Raw genomic sequence first — 17,377 nt, 5'->3', positions numbered from 1 at the left:
AACATGCCTCTGCGTTGCTGTCAGCAATTTTGTGTACTGCATGCTGCTTTCTTTTTCAGTCACGTAACGTTTCTGCAGAGATTAGTTTAAGTAATGTACAGATCTCAGAAGTATCACTAACATGGTTCTGTGTTGTTGTTTTGGAGATTTCTGTTTACTATATACATGCTTCCCTCTATTCAGTGTTTTCAGTACCACACTAGAAAGAGGGTACACTATTGAAAAAGACTAGATATCAGAACGCAGTGCATAGAACAGATAACTGGTAATGATAGATAGGCCGAAGCACCCTTTGTAGCTACTGCTGTATAAAAAAGGTCGGCAAACAACCCCTCACTAAACATTGACATTTGATTACACAATATCTGTAACATGTCAAAATGAAAACAAAAATGGCATATGTATTGGCATGAAGGGCGTAACAAGCAATGTGATTAGTATATTACAGCAATGGTAATTAAAGTTAGAAGAAGATGGGCACTTTGCATTGTTTAAAAGCCCAGAAACTCCTAAAGGCTCCAGATTTTTTTTTTTACCCATCTTGGCCACTCCCAGTTTAAAACATTTTTATTTATTCTTTCATTTATTTATTTGTTGTCTGAACCTGTGATTTTAACGCCCGTTTCCACAGGGATGAGCTGTTCAAGAAGAGCCTGGCCAAACTGCGGGAGGACATAGTGAAGGCCAACGCGCTCGTCCGGGAGGCCAACTTTTTGGCCGAGGAGATGGGCAAGCACACGGAGTTCAAGGTCACCTTGCAGATCCCGGCTGCCAACCTGAGCCCCAATCGAAAGGTCTGTGTCTTCTCACTGCGTCGAATCATGCATCTGTTTCTGCATTGCATCCCGCTATGTACCCCTACCTGTGGCAGTTCTTCAGAGCAGAGAGTCCGCAAAAAAAAAAAAAAAAAAAAAGTAACGCTCTTCATGCAGAACTGTGCCTGAAACCACTTGCGATAGTTTCTCTTGCGCACCTGCTCTGGCTCATCAGTCCGTCACTTCAGATGAACGTTGATGAACTAGCACTAGCAAGGTGCAGATACTGCACTTCTCTGTGTAGCTTCTGTGTTAAGCGCAGTGTTGTGACCGCATCTAGCATGCACTCGGTGAATGATGGCTGTTGCCCCTGAGATTTCGGCGCATACCTTTGGAGTTATTTTGTCAACCTCTTTTTGTTTTGTTTTATTTATTTATTTTATTCAAAATACCCCCAAAGGCCCTCATTACGAGGGTATTACATGGGGGGGGGTCAATCACAAGCACTGGTTGTAGTTTGTACATATTAAAAACAAGAGAGGTTAACAGAAGTAATAATACAGTGAAACATAGTTAACATACAAGATAATTAGGTCACAATTATTACAGAGAAAACATTAGTACATATTAGGAGAACATAAGGCAACTGCACTAAAAAACATCAACAAATATCGAAAAACACTGTAAAAGTCCCAAAAAAGAATAATAATACGATTAGTCGACAAGTCGTGAGCGAATTAAATGTTGAAACTTAGTCAAGTCTGGTTCCGTGGCAATGACTGATGGTAAGGCGTTCCATTCAGTTATTGTGCGTGGTAAGAACGAAGATGCATAATGGGATGACAGGCAGTTAATGCGTTTGACTTTGTATGGATGGTCACGGCGTGGAAAAATAACTGTTGGTGACTGAAAGAAATCATCGTGAAGTGATGGATGGTGATAAAGCTTATGGGAAAGTGTTAGGCGAGAAATTTTACGGCGAAGTGCTAAGTTGTCCAAGTCAGCTTTATTCTTTAACGCGGTGACGCTGGTGTAACGTGAATAATCTGAAAATATAAATCGCGCAGCACGGTTCTGCAAGGCTTCGATGTTACTTATGATATACGTTTGTTCGGGATCCCAGATGGCAGACGCGTATTCTAGTTTAGGACGGATTAATGTTGTGTATGCTAGTTTTTTAACATGCATTGGGGCTTCTTTTAAGTTATGTTTAATAAGTCCGAGAGTACGATTTGAAGAGGCAAGGGTAAGGTTAATATGATTATTCCATGATAAGTTTGATTGAAGATTGATGCCAAGGTACTTGTAAGTAGTTGCGAGTTCCACAGGGTTGTTATCAAGGGAGTAGGTGGTTATAATTCGTGGCCTATTGGTGAAAGACATGAGTTTAGTTTTGGAAATATTTAATGGCATTAACCAATTAGAACACCATGCACTTATTGCGTCCAGGTCAGTTTGTAGTAAGTGGCTATCGGTGTTATTTGTTACACATCGGTAAACTACACAATCGTCTGCAAATAGTCTGATTTTAGATGAAACGCAACTGGGTAAATCATTAATATAAATTAGAAAAAGTAAAGGACCAAGTACGCTGCCTTGTGGAACTCCAGACGTAACATCAGCATAACATGAGTTAGAATTGTTAACTGATGTAAACTGAATTCTAGATGAGAGAAAATCGGTGATCCATGCAATTATAGTAGGGTGAATGTTTTATGCATGATTCGACATGCAACACACAAGGTCAAACAAGGCGACACAAACAATTTCAAACAATATCAGCAAGTAAAATCAACAGTAATTGAGCAAGGGATGTTCGACAAGGGGCGCTGTTGAACACTTCGAGCCTCCGTCATCCTGTGTACATCTGCCTTATCACAAGTAAAGCTTGACTGGGTAAATCCTGGAGGCACATATGACACGCAAGAGGCTTTACATAAGAGGCTTCACTAACCAGTGCAAACACTAATGAAACTTGCTGTCGTATGTATAAATGTCAAATTTTTTTTCCCGAGCCAACGCGTGTGTGCAAGATTGCAAAGGTGAAGTGTGTACTTCTTTCTAGAAACCCCACACTGCACTCGTGAAACCCAGGCTCAGTGCTGAAGCCATGAAGATATGCCATGTTTCGTTAACTTCCTGTTTCCAAAAGCTTTTGTGGACTGTACAGGGGCACATTTGAGGGTACAGAAAACTGCACATTATCTATGAGAAACATTTGAGTGGTTTCTTTATCAGTGACAGGCTCTCCTTTCTTCATTTAGGCAGTCAGGAGCAGAATGACTAAAGCCAAGCAATAGTAATTGATGACGTTTTTACATCTAAAAGAAAACAGTCTGTCAGTGGGAAACATTGTATATAGAGAGGGGGGAGCGGACTCGGAAATAAATTTTACGACATTTGTGGCCCAGAAATCTCGGCACTCATGCAAGCGTATTTGCATTCCGCCCTCCATTAGAGCACAGCTACCACTGTCGGCAATCAAACCTGTGACATCGAACAAGAACAAGGCACGTCTGCACACGTGTACACTGCAATATGTCCTCTCCTCACTGTGTTTTCAAAATACATTTGCCTTACTTTTACAAGACAAACGTGCCATTGATTCGCATCTTCGAGGTTGCACTGACTTACGCAGGATTTTCATTTGTCACTCACATGGCACGCACAGTATGTCTTCATTGTCGTTCACTCATTCGTCCTGCCCCTTCCTTTCTTTTTTTATTTTCTCTGGTGAGCAGAAGAGCGCATTTGTGAGTGAACCGGCCATTCTGGTGAAACGCAAGATTGAGGGCAGCCAGGTCTGGTCAATGGAGAAGCTGGAAAACAAGATCATCGACATGCGAGAGATGTACGAGGACCGAAAGGAGAGGCCGCCATCCCTCAAGGCAAGACAGTGTTCTTTGCTCGTACAAGGGGAAGTTTAGAGGGGCAAGCCTTAATTAGTAATTTTCTTTTTTATTTCTTTCTTCAAATATAAAAGGTGGTGGAACAGAAGTGATAAAAGGAAACTTATACCATGTGTATCGTGGATAAGGTACCCAGTGATACCATGCAAATCGATGTCTTTATTTCTTGCTCAAGATTGCCAGGAATGTGTGATCGTCTTTGAAACTTGATACAGTAACGCAGTGTAAAGGATGGTACACCGCGTATGGTGCAGTGTGTGGTGGTATACGTCAGACTGTGCACTTATAGCGACACACGGTATATCTTGAATGTGGAGAAGCTTGTACAATTGCACAACCTGCCAATATAAATTAGCATTTCTGTCATGAGACAACTAATGCAGTCGAACCTTGGTATAGAGAACATGGGCATAATACATTGTTCAATATAACAAACTAACTAATGTGCACTTTACGAGTATCAGCATTTTCATGAAGTATATGCTTATAATGAATATCGGATATAATGGTACTTTTCTGTCGGCTATGACCATCATAACGAGTTTTGAATGGCTTGCTCTGCTTTACTCGCAGGATGATAAAGAATCCGCATCGCCAAGCCTTGACCCTTTCTACGAGTCACAAGAGAACCACAACCTCATTGGCGTCGCCAACGTGTTCCTAGAGGTGCTGTTCCACAACGTGCGCCTCAGCTACCATGTGCCTATCATCAGCCAGCAAGGGGAGGTCAGTATACGGTCCGCTCGCTTTGTCGAGCACAAGCAGTGTTGGTAACTTGGCAAGAAAGTCGCTAAATATATAGAGTTTCTTTTTTTTATTCACTTTAACAACTTTGCCATGTCGGACTCTTAGCACCTTCTTCAGTGACATAAATAGCCTGTAAATTGCCCTTGTGAAATTTGCAGTAACTGGTAGAATTCGGTAACTATGGTGACTGGCAGAAGCCCTCCCAGTAAGCTTGCCGGATGGTACCAGCAAATGCCAAGAGCCCTGCAAACTTCGCTCATGCGCAGTTGAAGGCAGTCAGTATTGGTAATGTTAGAACTGTAACGCTACACTTAGAATGCTCTTAAAGTCTCATGTATAGCTTGCACATAGCAGTAGGCAACTAATAATTTTTCCGTGGTTACATTTAGTACTGGTAACTTAGCAAGTAAGTCACTAAATTTGGCGACATTGTAATCACCTTAACAACAGCTTCGCACTTTTGGAGTCATGGCTTTTCTAGTGGCATAAATAGCCAGTGAATTTCCCTGGCAAAATTCCTCGAGAGACTATAGCTAAGTTTAATGCCTTGCCTGCATTGTATGCCAAGAAGGACATATGCGTCTCCATTCGTTGCTGCTTCTAAAGGCATTCCGAAGACCTTATTAATAAGCCATCCGGGTTCATCGAAGCTGCTTTCCTAGCCAAAGTGCAATCTTGAGATCCGATACCAGTTCATAAAGGGAGGGGATTCTCTTTTTTCACATTCTGATCATTGACTCATCGCCATGGAGGATAATTTAAAGCTTCAATTAAAAAATAGTAGAGAGCCGTCTAGCGACATATAAAACATCAGTCATCAAAACAATCATTGTCATCATCACTTGGTGAGTTTTCACAAAATAAGGAGTCTTGGGCCACGTCTTGGCAACTTTGTCCAAAAAAAAAAGCTTTTTTTTACACTTGCACAAGCATGCTGTTTTGAAGGTGCTTACCCTGCACCCATAGACGTTCCTCCTATTAACTCCTAATCCTTTGTGTGTACTTTTTTTTTCTTTCTAAAAAACAAACAACAGATTGCGGGCCGCCTGCACGTTGAAATTAGCAAGACGGACGGTGCACTGCCTGATCGGAGTGGTGAGCTGGACAGCAGTTTTCGAGGATCGCTCCTCGACATCTCGGACGACGGTTCCGGCAGACAGGTCACCGTCCGGGTAAGACAGCAACTACGTACAAAACTTGAAGGCTGGGATTTTACTTTTGCACGTTACTACAGGGAAATTCTTGCAGTTGCCTTCATCATCAGTACTAATTAGCATAGAGTTTGTGGGAGTTCCTTCGGTCTACCGGGGCGCAGTCGTTGCTGTGCCTAAGGCTCCGGACTTATTCGCCATTGCGAGGAAAACCTCTCCCAAATGCCTGCCCCTCGACCCGCGCGCCGTTTTCCCCGGGCGCCGCGGCCGCGTCCCGCGACGTCATGCTACGCGGCCCTGCGATTGGGTCGTGGGGCGTGACGTAGGGAAGAAGCCCCGACTGGGGACGATCGCGGTGCGCGGGGAGTCGTGCTGCGAGAGGGACGAGCGCCGGTCACGAGAGGCAAGCTGCAAGGTACGTGAACGACCAGCTATTTGTGTCCCCAACGCCCCGGCCTGGGGACGTTCACGTGCTTTGTTAGCTTGCGTAAGTGTGACTTGCTGAGTGGCTTTGCGTTCCGCCCTTGCGGTAGTCGCAGGCGCGCAGTGCGTCACATTTTGCGTGTCCGAACCGTCGCAGACCATTGTCGGTGACGGGAAGCGCTAGGTAGCGTTTGCGAACGCATTTCGGCCCGCGCGCGTAAACCATTGTTCGACGCGGCGTGTAACCCGCCTTCCTCGCCATCGGGAACCGCGGGCGCCGAGTGTACTCCGTGTGTTTGTGTGCAGTCTGGTACATGTTGGCCATTGGTGATCAATAAACGCCTTAACTGTCCTGGACGCCGTGTGTTCTGGGAGAGCGCCCATGCGTACGGCCAGAGCCGTCCAGGTCTTTCGGCTCGGTGCTCGAACCTGCGGTGGGTCTATCGCCGTGCGCCGTCGTGCCGCGTCGTGAGGCTCCACTTCTCGGGGGCCACTTGGCGACGCCGTGCGCGGAGACGTACTGTGAGCCCACAAGTTTCATACTAAAATTACTTGAGGAAACCCTGGCACTGTGATTGTTCAGCTACCGCGAGGGTGACGGTTAACATGTGGATTGGTGACATCTTCATACTTGTGGCTTCAGACATTTTTGCCATGTTATCCATTACGCCTTATTTTTGCAATCGCATAGCTCTAAATGCAGGAAGGCAGCTTCTGCACGCATGCATAGTCATTGTGAGCTGTTAAATTTATAATGTGATATGTCATTAAAGACGATCAATTTGCAAAGTTGCAAAGCCAATTGGAGTTGGAAGGACAAAGTTAAGCCAAATCGGTGTTCTGTCCACTATCCTCATGCTGGTTGAACAACCACACTTGCAGCTACCGTAGGCAGAAGAACCAGTTCTCTCGCTAGTGACTGTTATAGTAAACTCTGTGCTGATTAGGTTCTCGTAACGGCAAGTCCAGAAAGTATGATAATAAAAGATTTATTGACTGTGAAGTGCAATAAAGGACACAGATAAAGCAAGTGGACGCACGCAAGTGCTAGCTTTAACAAATGAATTTGTTTGAAACAAGGCATAACGTAGATAATAAATTCATAATAAGTAATAAACTGTGGCTCTTTTCAAATAAAGCAAACAATTTGTGCAAGTTCAGCACTTGTGCGTCTACGCCTCTGTTGTGCTCGAACAGTGTTCGGCATGTTGATAACCTCGCGCCTGGTTATGCTGCCTTGCAGGTTGCCATCAGAAGTGCAGTGGGCCTGCCACCATCCCTGTCCAATTTCGTCTTCTGCCAGTACACGTTCTGGGGCCACACCGAGGCGGTTGTGGTGGCACCCGTAGTGGACACGGACGCCAAGCCGGGCTCTCCCGGCAACGCTAACATCACCTTCAAGTTCAATCACGTACAGGTCAGCAAGCTCGCTGTGTCCTCTGTATCGTGCAAGGTTTCGTGGGATGAAGGTAGCGGTTGCCGGAGAAAGGCCTTTACGTCACGCCTGCAAATATGCACTGTGGGCTACCTTTCGGGAAGCTTTATATTAAGATGAGTTCTATTATATATTGTAAGATTTGTCGGACGATCCCACCGCTGGCATACAGTTGTAGGAGTTGTCGGACGATCTCGCTGCTGCCACCCATTGTAAGGGTTGGAGGTCGTAGAGAGAAACTTGGGAGGAACTAGGTGAACAGGATTTATTTGCAGTATTTACATTTTAAACAAAAGGATACATTCAACAGTATAGTGTGGCTCCCAAATGGAACCCACAAAACGAAGCATACAGCCTACAAGCACGAAGCTCCAAGCACTCTGACGAGCACACTCACAGAGCACGAGCTCACAAGTACGACGACGAGCACAAGCACTAGCAGCCGACAACAGCTGCTTATAACCACTTTGTGTTCCCTAGATCCCTAGGTGAGGCAAAAACATTCGTCCAGTCATCGTGAACAAGCCGCCTCTCTGCGGAACGGTTTACACACACACGCTCATTTGCGCGAGGTTCACGCTCTGGAGCCGACGTCAGGCGGACTTCGTAGAACTCGGGGCTTGTGTCAGGAAAGGTGCGTTTTATTCCCCGAACTGACCCCCGCAGCGTGGCCGTCGTGGTGTCCATTGTCTTGCGTCCCTGCAACCATCTTCACTAAGGATTCCACGGTGGCGGAGCAAGCCGCGATTGCTCTAGCCATCAGGAACCGTAAATGGTCGTTCATCTATAGCGATTCTAAAGCAGCAATTAAGAGCTTTGACAAAGGCTATGTAGCTGGGACTGCGGCTAAAATTATCGACAAGGTCGAAACTATCAAAACTGAAATCCGATGGTTTCCTGCACATATGGGACAAGTGGACGAGACTCGGCCCAACCTCAACGAGGTGACGAACGACCTGGCACGAGGACTTGCTTGCCGTGCCGGTCAGAACCGAACCGACGCCCACTACCATTCCGGGGAACATAAAGGGAACATCTCGCCGACCCCAAAGAAAAATGGCTTTACTGGCACAAGTTCATAACAAGCTCTTCATATCAAGATCAGCTACGGGCTGTCCAGAGGGTCCACGATGACGCCATAAGGCTCGGCCTGGCGGTACCGACGTGGACGCGGCCCGCCTCGGTCTGAAAAGACCGGGCTTCAGGACGCTAATAAAGTTTTGTGAATGAATGAATGCAGCCAAGTGGTCACGCCCGACCCCAGCCAGCGCCTTTAAATTCCAGAGCTGCCGTAGTCCATGGTTCAAGTTCATGGTTGGCTAGCATTCTCCTTGCTGGTTCTCTGTAGGGCGCCCCCACCGCGGATCGATCGACGCACATGCAGCGGGCTGAAATAGCTTCGCAGAGCAGTACCCTTGCAGGCCGATCCTAACAATACACAGTCGAATGCCTCTATAACGAACGCCTCTACAAAGAAGTGACCTGTACAACGAAGGAATGATTCTGTCCCGATTATATTGTGAACGGTGTAGTGCACGACCTTTACAACGAAGTGACTTGTATAATGAATGATTTCAGAGGCACTAAGCACTTCGTTATAAAGGCATTCGACTGTAGTTTACGTTAAGATGAGTTAATAAGAAAAGGTTTCGTACTCAAATTACTGGCAGGAAATCAGGCACTATGTCGATTCACCTACCAAGAGAATGACATGGGTTTCTCTAGTCTTCATTCTTGTGGCTCCAGGCATTCTTGTGGTCTTATTGACTGCATTTTTGTGCACATTTTCTTTCATAGACATTTTCATAGTTTCTGCACACATGCGTAATCGTTGCGAATTGTAGCACTTCAGTGGGCGTGCGAATATCCGAATTTCTGAATAATAATTTAGAATATTGCGCTAGTCAATATTTGCCAAAAAAAAAGATATTTGACTTTTTGAAGCGTTGCTAAAGTCAGTGGGGCTTATGTGCATTGCATAATGATTGGTTTCCTGCATTTGGCTTTTACGCAATACAGTTGTGTTATGAGGTGACGATATCTGCCATGCAGCGAAGCGTACGAAGAGTGCAAGGGGGGCACGTAAGTCAAAACTGCGCTATCTCGGTCTGGTTGGTACATACTAATGCGAAGAAACAACATCTCTTTTTGCTGCCTCCCCTTGTCCCATTCATAAGCACTGTTTCTTCCCATAAAGGGCACTGCCAGTTTAAAAAATCTGCCTCCATTCCACCCTGTGAAAGTAGATGTACAGCGAAGCTGTAGATGAAATTGCTACATTTTTTCCTCTACACGTTCGGCACGTGTGCATGCAGGTGTGCAGAACTGCAGCACACGTGCTGATTACTCAATAATGGCTAACAAGGGGCTCAGTAATGCACAAGTGCATTATTGAGCCACTTGAATTTCTCAATGTAAAATGCATAACAAAATTTGTAAAGTACGGCTTACACATGACCTGCAGACATCATAGCGTCAGATTGTAATTAGAATATATGAGAAAACGTAATTCTGTTACGCTGAAATTCAAATGTAGTCTTCCAGCTGCCGTTTGTTCTTGTGCAAGCAAACTTCGCACACAGACACGAAAAATTCCGACCAACTGAGGCTAGTAGCTTTGCGGTACAACATGAGCAAGTTAAAAGCATGGGCGAAATAAGTCATTTAAGAACATGAGCGGGCCTTTTCCTTGCAGGATCATGTGGTACCCGTGACGGAGGAGTTTGTTGAGCACTGTGCAGAAGGTGCCCTGTCCATCGAGGTCTGGGGCCACCGTAGCACAGGCTTCACTAGCTCTGGCCACGGCTGGGACCTGACCACGGGCGGGCCCCAGTCCCACATCTCGCACTCCCTGGTGGACAGGTGCGTACGGCACCAGCCAGAAGTCCGCAACTCCGTCTAGCTGTAACATTGCACGGGTGGCGATGTCTTTCGAGCCCCCCTCCCCCCACCTCTCTCTTCTGTATTATTGCAGGGTTGTTGCATTAAATTAACGACATCTCTCTCTCTCTCTTCATATGGCGGCGTGCAGGTGGTCGGAGTTGAAGCGCAAGCTGGAGCTGTGGCTGGAGATCCACGAGCTAACGGAGCAGGGCGAGTACGCGCCCGTCGAGGTGGTGCCCCGGGGTGACGTGGGCACGGGTGGCGTGTTCCAACTTCGCCAGGGCCAGCAACGCCGCCTGGTGGTGCGTGTGGCCCCTGTCATCCGGTCTGGCACCCTACCCCTCATTTGCCAGCACATCGGCTCCGTGGCCGTGGGCGCCGTCTGCATCCGCTCGCGCCTCCAGCGGCCCCTGGACTCGTACCAGGTGCCTCCATCATTCTGTTTACCGGCAACAGAGCATGTGTGTTCCAATTCTGGCCAGCATTTAAGCTTTCATCGTAATTGGGACGAGACTTAAGATGGCCACCGTCCACTTGGCTGTCTATTTAGCCATTTGCAGTGAGTATTGGAACACACACAGAGTATGTATACGCTTACATTTGTCAAGCTGGCTTCACACACTACAAACATGATCACAAATCACTCGCGTAGCACATGATGTGCTCTGAACAACTTTGAAACTAGTATTGAAGCGGCAGAGGAAATCATATGACAGTGCAGATGAACTAACCCGTGCCCTTGTTCCTCGAAGCATGTTTGATGACACAAACGTGTTGGAAAGCTGTGTTTCTTCAGTCGTAGCCACCTAGCTGAGCATCAGCCATTCCTTTTGTTGTGCTCATTTTAATTCAACGAGCAACTTGAATTGTAATACAACAATGAGCAGCCACGACACCGATAATGTTTGTGTGTATCTGTGGTATAACAAAGCAATTACTGCTGATGTTACCATGCCGTGTTACTGATTATAACCATTAAATCTGGCTACTGGGTGTCTGCTCTTAAAGGAAAAGGAATGTGAAATGCTGTTAAAGAGAAATGGCAGAGCTATTGTGCCGCGCGCGCTGTGTGTTTTTGCCACATTGCCAGCCCTGCACATTTAGAACTTCAGGTAGACAATCTGTCTCGAAATTGCTGTAAATAAATTTGTTGCTTTTGTGCAAATGCAGTAATGGCAGGTGCAGTTGAACGCAGTGTCAAATGATGATGAAACACAACCTTTCTCTGCAAACAAGAACACTCACTCTTTCTTGTTTGCGCATCCGCTCAAACTAGCTGCTATTTTGGCTTGCACTTGCTTGTGACAGGTTGCACACAGTGTTTGCATGAAAACCAAATAATGCACCAGTGTGACGTAGTGAACACTCGAGTAAGGACATAAAGTATGTTTTCATGTTGCTTTACATGTCCGATAATACAGCCTCATTATTTACACTTCTCCAGATCGTGTAAAGGGTCTAACCAATTGAGTTGTTATAGTCTGCAGGGACTTCTTTCACATTTAGCATAAGAGTGAAAAAAACCTTGCGTTGGCACCTTTTCCAGGATGATGACCTTGGTGTATTGCGAGAACGATGGTGTGATGCCTTGAGTCGGCGTTCCGAGTATTTGGCAGAGCACCTCAAGAAGATCACTGACAAACCGGGTAGGTAGCTTAGCAGGCTTTTCTTTTCTTTTGCACTCGGGTCCAACGACATGTGCAGCGATGTTGTTCAGCTTTAGCGTTGGAAAACTTACCTTGCGATGTGTGTCCTCCAGTCAAGTCTGACGAAGATGCTGATCGTGAAAAAAGCCTGATCAACCAGTGGCTGCTTCTGACTGAAGAAAAGAATGCAGTCCTGGCGCCACAGCCAGGATCAGACATTCCCGGCGCTCCCGCAAACTGGTACGGTAGGCTCTTCCCCTATATAGCTTTGCTGTGTCTGCTTTCACAGCGATAGCTGCGGCCTTTTATGTTGGGTTTCATGCTTCTTGAGTTCCGACTGTAGCGAGGCTCGACATTAATTAAGAACCAACTGCTCTTAATGTTTACTGTTGATGCTTTCACAAGGATAGCTGTGATAGCCTCGAGTCCTTAAACCCAGTTCATGCTTGACCATAACGAGTCTGTAAGATGGTTTATGAAGCAATGGCTATTCATGCATGTAGTTCATGCATGCTTGCACAGTGATAGCGATGGAAATCTAGCTATCGCTCTTCATGCTTTCAAAGCACCATGAAGCTTCAAAGCATTCAAAGCTTGAATGGCTGCAAGCATTTAACCTCAATTACTTTTATTTTACTGAAACAATCATCTGTAATATTAAGAAGTAACTGCTGTTTATGCTCGCTGTTGATTCTTTCACAGCAACAGCTTTGGCAGCTATGAGCTCTAACCCCAGTCTGTGCTTCTTGATCACAAGTCTGTAAGATGATATAAAAGCAGTTGCTCTTTGGCATGCGGTTAATGCTTTAATGACCATGGAAATCTAGCCATTATTGTTCATGCTTTCCAGGCGATAGCGGTGAGCTCCAGCCCCAGTTTATGTGATTATATAGAGTGTGCAGGGACGATGTCGGTAGCAAGTTCTGCATATCTGTTCAGTGACCCCTGTCGTCTTTTGCAAGACACGGCAGCCATTTCCTTCTCCGTCCATAGGGCACTCTGCCTACTGTGTACTTATACGGGAACATTGCGTGCAGGGCAGCCTTCAACCTGCATTAAGTTGTGTTGCATCCCTTTTCCTTGGCTTACCCTTGTAACTGTGATAAACGTAAGCATCCCACGTGTGTCAGAACTGTCAGAATAGAGAACTGGGCAAGTTGGTGCACATTCGTTGTATGGCGACATCCCCACTGATGAAAGGGCTGAAGAAGGTGTGGACAGGACATATGCACTCGCACGGCATCAACAGCCCATGTCCCGTTCATACCTTCTTCAGTCCTCGAACCAGTAGAGCACCATCTCCCATACAAAGATTCCACATGGGAATGGGAACACTACCTGCATGTATTGTTGACCAGCCACCTGCTTTGGGTCACTCCTAATGACTAAGCTTTCTCCATTTAGATGGCAAGTATGGTGGACCCTCGTTATAACGATATCGTTTTGCTTGAATTATAACTTTTTTCGAAATTTCTCCCAGTTCAACCCAAACGCATACATTATAAGCCGGATTACTCGAAGCATAGCGATAAACCACACTGCTTAGAGCAAACTAGCAAGGGCCATGTGCGCATTCACAGTGCCATGAACCCTTGTTATAACGAAATCGTTTTGCTTGAATTATTACTTTTTGAGAAATTTCTCCTAGTTTAACCCAAACGCATATGTTATAAACCAGATTACTCGAAGCATAACGATAAACCACTGCTTAGAGCAAACTAGCAAGGGCCATGTGCGCATTCACAGCTTTGCACCTTTCACGCTGAGAGAGCGATCCTCTGCTACGCCATCGGGGTGGCATTGCTGTGCCCTTCATGCTGCGCCCACGCATTATCAGCGGTGAGTGGCGCTGCCAGTGCGCCATGGCGCTGTGGAAGTTGTGTGCAGCGGAACAGGCAAATGTTATTCAACGCAGCTTTCCATGTGCCCTGGGTGCCTAAGGTCACACCCGAATCAAGACTTGCTACTCGCTCTGTGCTTGTGTGTGATCGGTTTCAAACGCAATAGAAAATGTGCCATGCAAACCTGTGTCAGTTTTCTGCGGATTTGTGCTATTTCAGCTGTACTTTCTTAGCTTTTGTGCAGTAACCACACTTATAGAACTATCGCATAAATCAATTTTTTTTTATCCCTCCCACTCACGTCATTATGATGAGGGATCAAGTCGAAGCAGGAAGACACATTTTCACATTGTTATGGCTTGTAGTGTAGCGCTACTCTTGGATCAGTGATGGTTTTCTTTCTGGCTTGGAGTGTTCTATATAGCTTAGAGGCTGTGTTTATTGAATATTGGCACAGCTTTACAGGGTCACACTGTCTTAAACTTTTATTCTTCTCTCTTTTTTGACATCTAGGGAACCTCCTGTGGGGATGGAAAACCATGTACCTGTTATCTTCCTAGACTTGAGTGGTAAGTATTCTTTGCTCTTGGCTGTGCTGTTGCACTGGGATAAAGCGCTAATGCAAGAAAACAAACTAGAAAGTGCTCCGTTCTTTATTTTTTCCTTTTTTTTTCACACATTAACCAGAGTGTGTGACACTCGAGCAATTCACTCACAAGGTCTCAGCGTTGGCACTAGGGGAAATCAAGTGCCCAGTTGCACCACAATCGCACGAGAGCTGTTCTGCTTTGTTGCTTCTCACTCGCATTTCATTCTGGCATGATACGTAGACTGAAAAGATGCTATGCTTCTCCGCTAAGTTGAATGGTCACACTTTGGGGCGCACAATGTAAGAATGTCTCATTTGTTACTGAACAGATGACATGAGCGTGCCCAATTCCGGTGAAAACGGACTTCAGGTTGCCGGCGCCAACTCCATTCTGCCCAAGGAGCAGAACAACTCGTCACCGCTGTTCAACCTGCCAATTGTGAAGCACTTCGACAAAGAGGTATGGCCTCGTCACATTGTTTTGAAGATTTTTCCTTTTTATATTAATGTAATTGTTTCTTAGTATACCGCACATTGTCAAAGTGGGCTTTATATGATAAAGGGGGCATAGACAGCGAAGTAATAATGCTCAGTTACACCAAACACAATGTTAACATGAAGGCAAGAAAACACTGAAATGACACAACAACAAATAGCACTAACGTGCTAACTTGTGCTGGTATGTACACGTCTGACGAAAATTAGTAACAGCGCTGAACAACGGAATATGACTGAGACGTTTGGCTGTCTCAGTCACGTCCCGTTGTTCAGCATTGTTACTCGTTTTCTTCAAACAAATAGCGCATTGCATCATCAAACGCAACATTAATATGAAGGCGAGAGAACACCTACGTGACCAGATAACCAATGGCGCATTGGGCTGATAGCAGTTTGCATAGAAAATGTTGAAACTGAAAATTGACTGCAGGATAGTCAAACGAAGCACCCCAGTCATGTGGGAAGCATTGATTACACTGGAGTCAATGCAGATTGAGCACTGCTACATATCATTTTAAGCCCGCTTGACTTTGGGCATGGTACATTCAATCATGCCTCACGCTTCAATTGCACTTAAGAAGCTCAATGCAGAGCAGATCGAAGTGAAACTTAACAAGTGACAATTGGTATTACATCCAAGCTGCAATTATAAGAGATCAGCAAATCTGTCATGAGATGTGGCTTTATGAAACAAAGGGGCCTACTTCCCCGTATATTTGACACTTTCTATAATTTGTCTCGTAAAAGTTAGGAAACCACTGAAGAAAACGCAGAAGCACTGTGGGATGCATTTACGATAGACGTCTAATACTGGATGCACGGTGCATTAAAGCCTCTGCTGGGTACGTACACGCAGGTGTGTGCCGTGGCAGCGTGGGACTCGTCCATCCACGACTCGATGCACCTGAACGCCCTGACGTCGCCCAATGACCGCATCTACCTCATCCTCAAGGTGTCCGTGCGGTTGAGCCATCCTGCTGTGATGGATCTCATTCTGCGGAAGCGCTTTGCCATCAATGTCTACAAGAAGCAGTCTTTAACTGAGAAGATACGCAAGAGGATCAGCAGACAGGCAAGTGCGGGAGACCGTTTCTCCGCGTTAAGCGATAGTGAGGTCTTGTTCTTCGCCTAGTTGGTGTTTGCCGAAGGGCATTTTGACTACTAGACACATTAACAGCGCCTGTGGCATCATTCATGTTCCTTATAGTGTATTGATCTATCCAGCCGCGATGTGTCCTCTAGTGATCTGGAGAGCTTTGCGACAGGACATGCCTTTTTCAAAGTGTTTCCTCATTTCTGCTTTCAGGACGTCTACTTTGCGTCGGGAGTGACCTACGAGATTGTTGCCAGCATACCAAAGGTGAGTTACAAAGAAACACGAGCTCCATTTGCTAAATGTTGCTTGTTGAGGTGTCTGCAAGTGACTGGTTTCTGAAACAGCCATGAGCCCATTCATTGTGGCAAGCAAATTCAATCAGTCAGTCAGTCAATCAATCAATCAATCAATCAATCAATCAATCAATCAATCAATCAATCAAAGGATTTTATTTCCCACGTAATAGTTAGGGGTCACCCAAAGCAAAACGCGCCAAAATGCAGCTTGAAAGGTGCCTGGGGGCCCGTACACAAGGCAGCATGCACAAAAAATTTCTAGATAACATGCAATATATATATATATATATATATATATATATATATATATATATATATATATATATATATATATATATATATATATATATATATATATATATATATATATATATATAGCAAATATTAAAAATAAAGAGATAGAAAGGCGAGGGGGGTCCTTTACTTGCAAAAATGGTAAGAGCTTCATCATGGGAAACAGTTTAGTGTTTTCAAAGAGTTGCTATTCAGATGGTTACTTACAAAAATGCAAGTTTTTCGAGAAAATTCATGGAGATAATGTAACTCTGTGTGAACAGAGCCATACCTCAACCTATGACAATTCTATATTGACAGGAGTTTAAAGAGCACTTTTCTTTTTTGCTCATCATAGGGAGCTGCTTCGGGAATGTGAAAATGATGTTGCCACCAGTCTAGCTCTTCACCTTTATGTTTTTCTTTGGCAAACCTTTAATGACTTCTGTTTTGTGTTTCCTTGTGTGCCGCTCTCGGTGGCGGTTGTCAGCCTGCTCCTTCCCTGTTTCTCTCTATGTGCATTGTATGTATGTTTTTCATATCAAATAATAATAATTCTGTGCTTCTGCCCAGGCTTTCGAAGATTTGGAGGGTCGGGAATCCCTGGCCCTGATGGCCGCTTCCGGCGGAGACGGCGAAACAGGCGACGGCGAAAGTTACATCGAGAAGTACACTCGCGGGGTTTCTGCCGTCGAGAGCATCCTCACCCTGGATCGCCTGCGTCAGGTAGGCGGTCGGAAGACAGTTTGGACGCACGTGCGAGATGCCTGCTGTTATTATTATTATGCTGTTAGCAGTTATTCTGCGTGCCCAACCTCCTAACATAAATGCACTC

At 45.4% G+C, this 17,377-nt stretch overlaps 1 protein-coding gene across 4 annotated transcripts in view; it reads left to right on the top strand.

Annotated features, from left to right (window-relative positions):
• Positions 1-17,377, top strand: part of Khc-73 (Kinesin heavy chain 73) — a 120,775-nt gene that overhangs the window by 76,135 nt on the left and 27,263 nt on the right. For all 4 annotated transcript variants that reach the window (XM_070521882.1, XM_070521883.1, XM_070521881.1 and 1 more), the window contains 14 exons: positions 632-794; positions 3,497-3,643; positions 4,238-4,390; positions 5,446-5,583; positions 7,229-7,402; positions 10,116-10,282; positions 10,452-10,728; positions 11,850-11,949; positions 12,063-12,189; positions 14,304-14,359; positions 14,709-14,839; positions 15,734-15,949; positions 16,184-16,237; positions 17,116-17,268. In XM_070521882.1, coding sequence (XP_070377983.1) covers positions 632-794; positions 3,497-3,643; positions 4,238-4,390; positions 5,446-5,583; positions 7,229-7,402; positions 10,116-10,282; positions 10,452-10,728; positions 11,850-11,949; positions 12,063-12,189; positions 14,304-14,359; positions 14,709-14,839; positions 15,734-15,949; positions 16,184-16,237; positions 17,116-17,268 — 2,056 coding nt within the window. The remainder of the gene's footprint in view (positions 1-631; positions 795-3,496; positions 3,644-4,237; positions 4,391-5,445; positions 5,584-7,228; positions 7,403-10,115; positions 10,283-10,451; positions 10,729-11,849; positions 11,950-12,062; positions 12,190-14,303; positions 14,360-14,708; positions 14,840-15,733; positions 15,950-16,183; positions 16,238-17,115; positions 17,269-17,377) is intronic.

The sequence above is a fragment of the Dermacentor albipictus genome, chromosome 7 (assembly GCF_038994185.2).
Source record: "Dermacentor albipictus isolate Rhodes 1998 colony chromosome 7, USDA_Dalb.pri_finalv2, whole genome shotgun sequence".
Classification (NCBI taxonomy): Eukaryota; Metazoa; Arthropoda; class Arachnida; order Ixodida; family Ixodidae; genus Dermacentor; species Dermacentor albipictus.
Note: the sequence above shows the minus strand (reverse complement) of the source record. Positions and strands in the feature narration are given on the sequence as shown.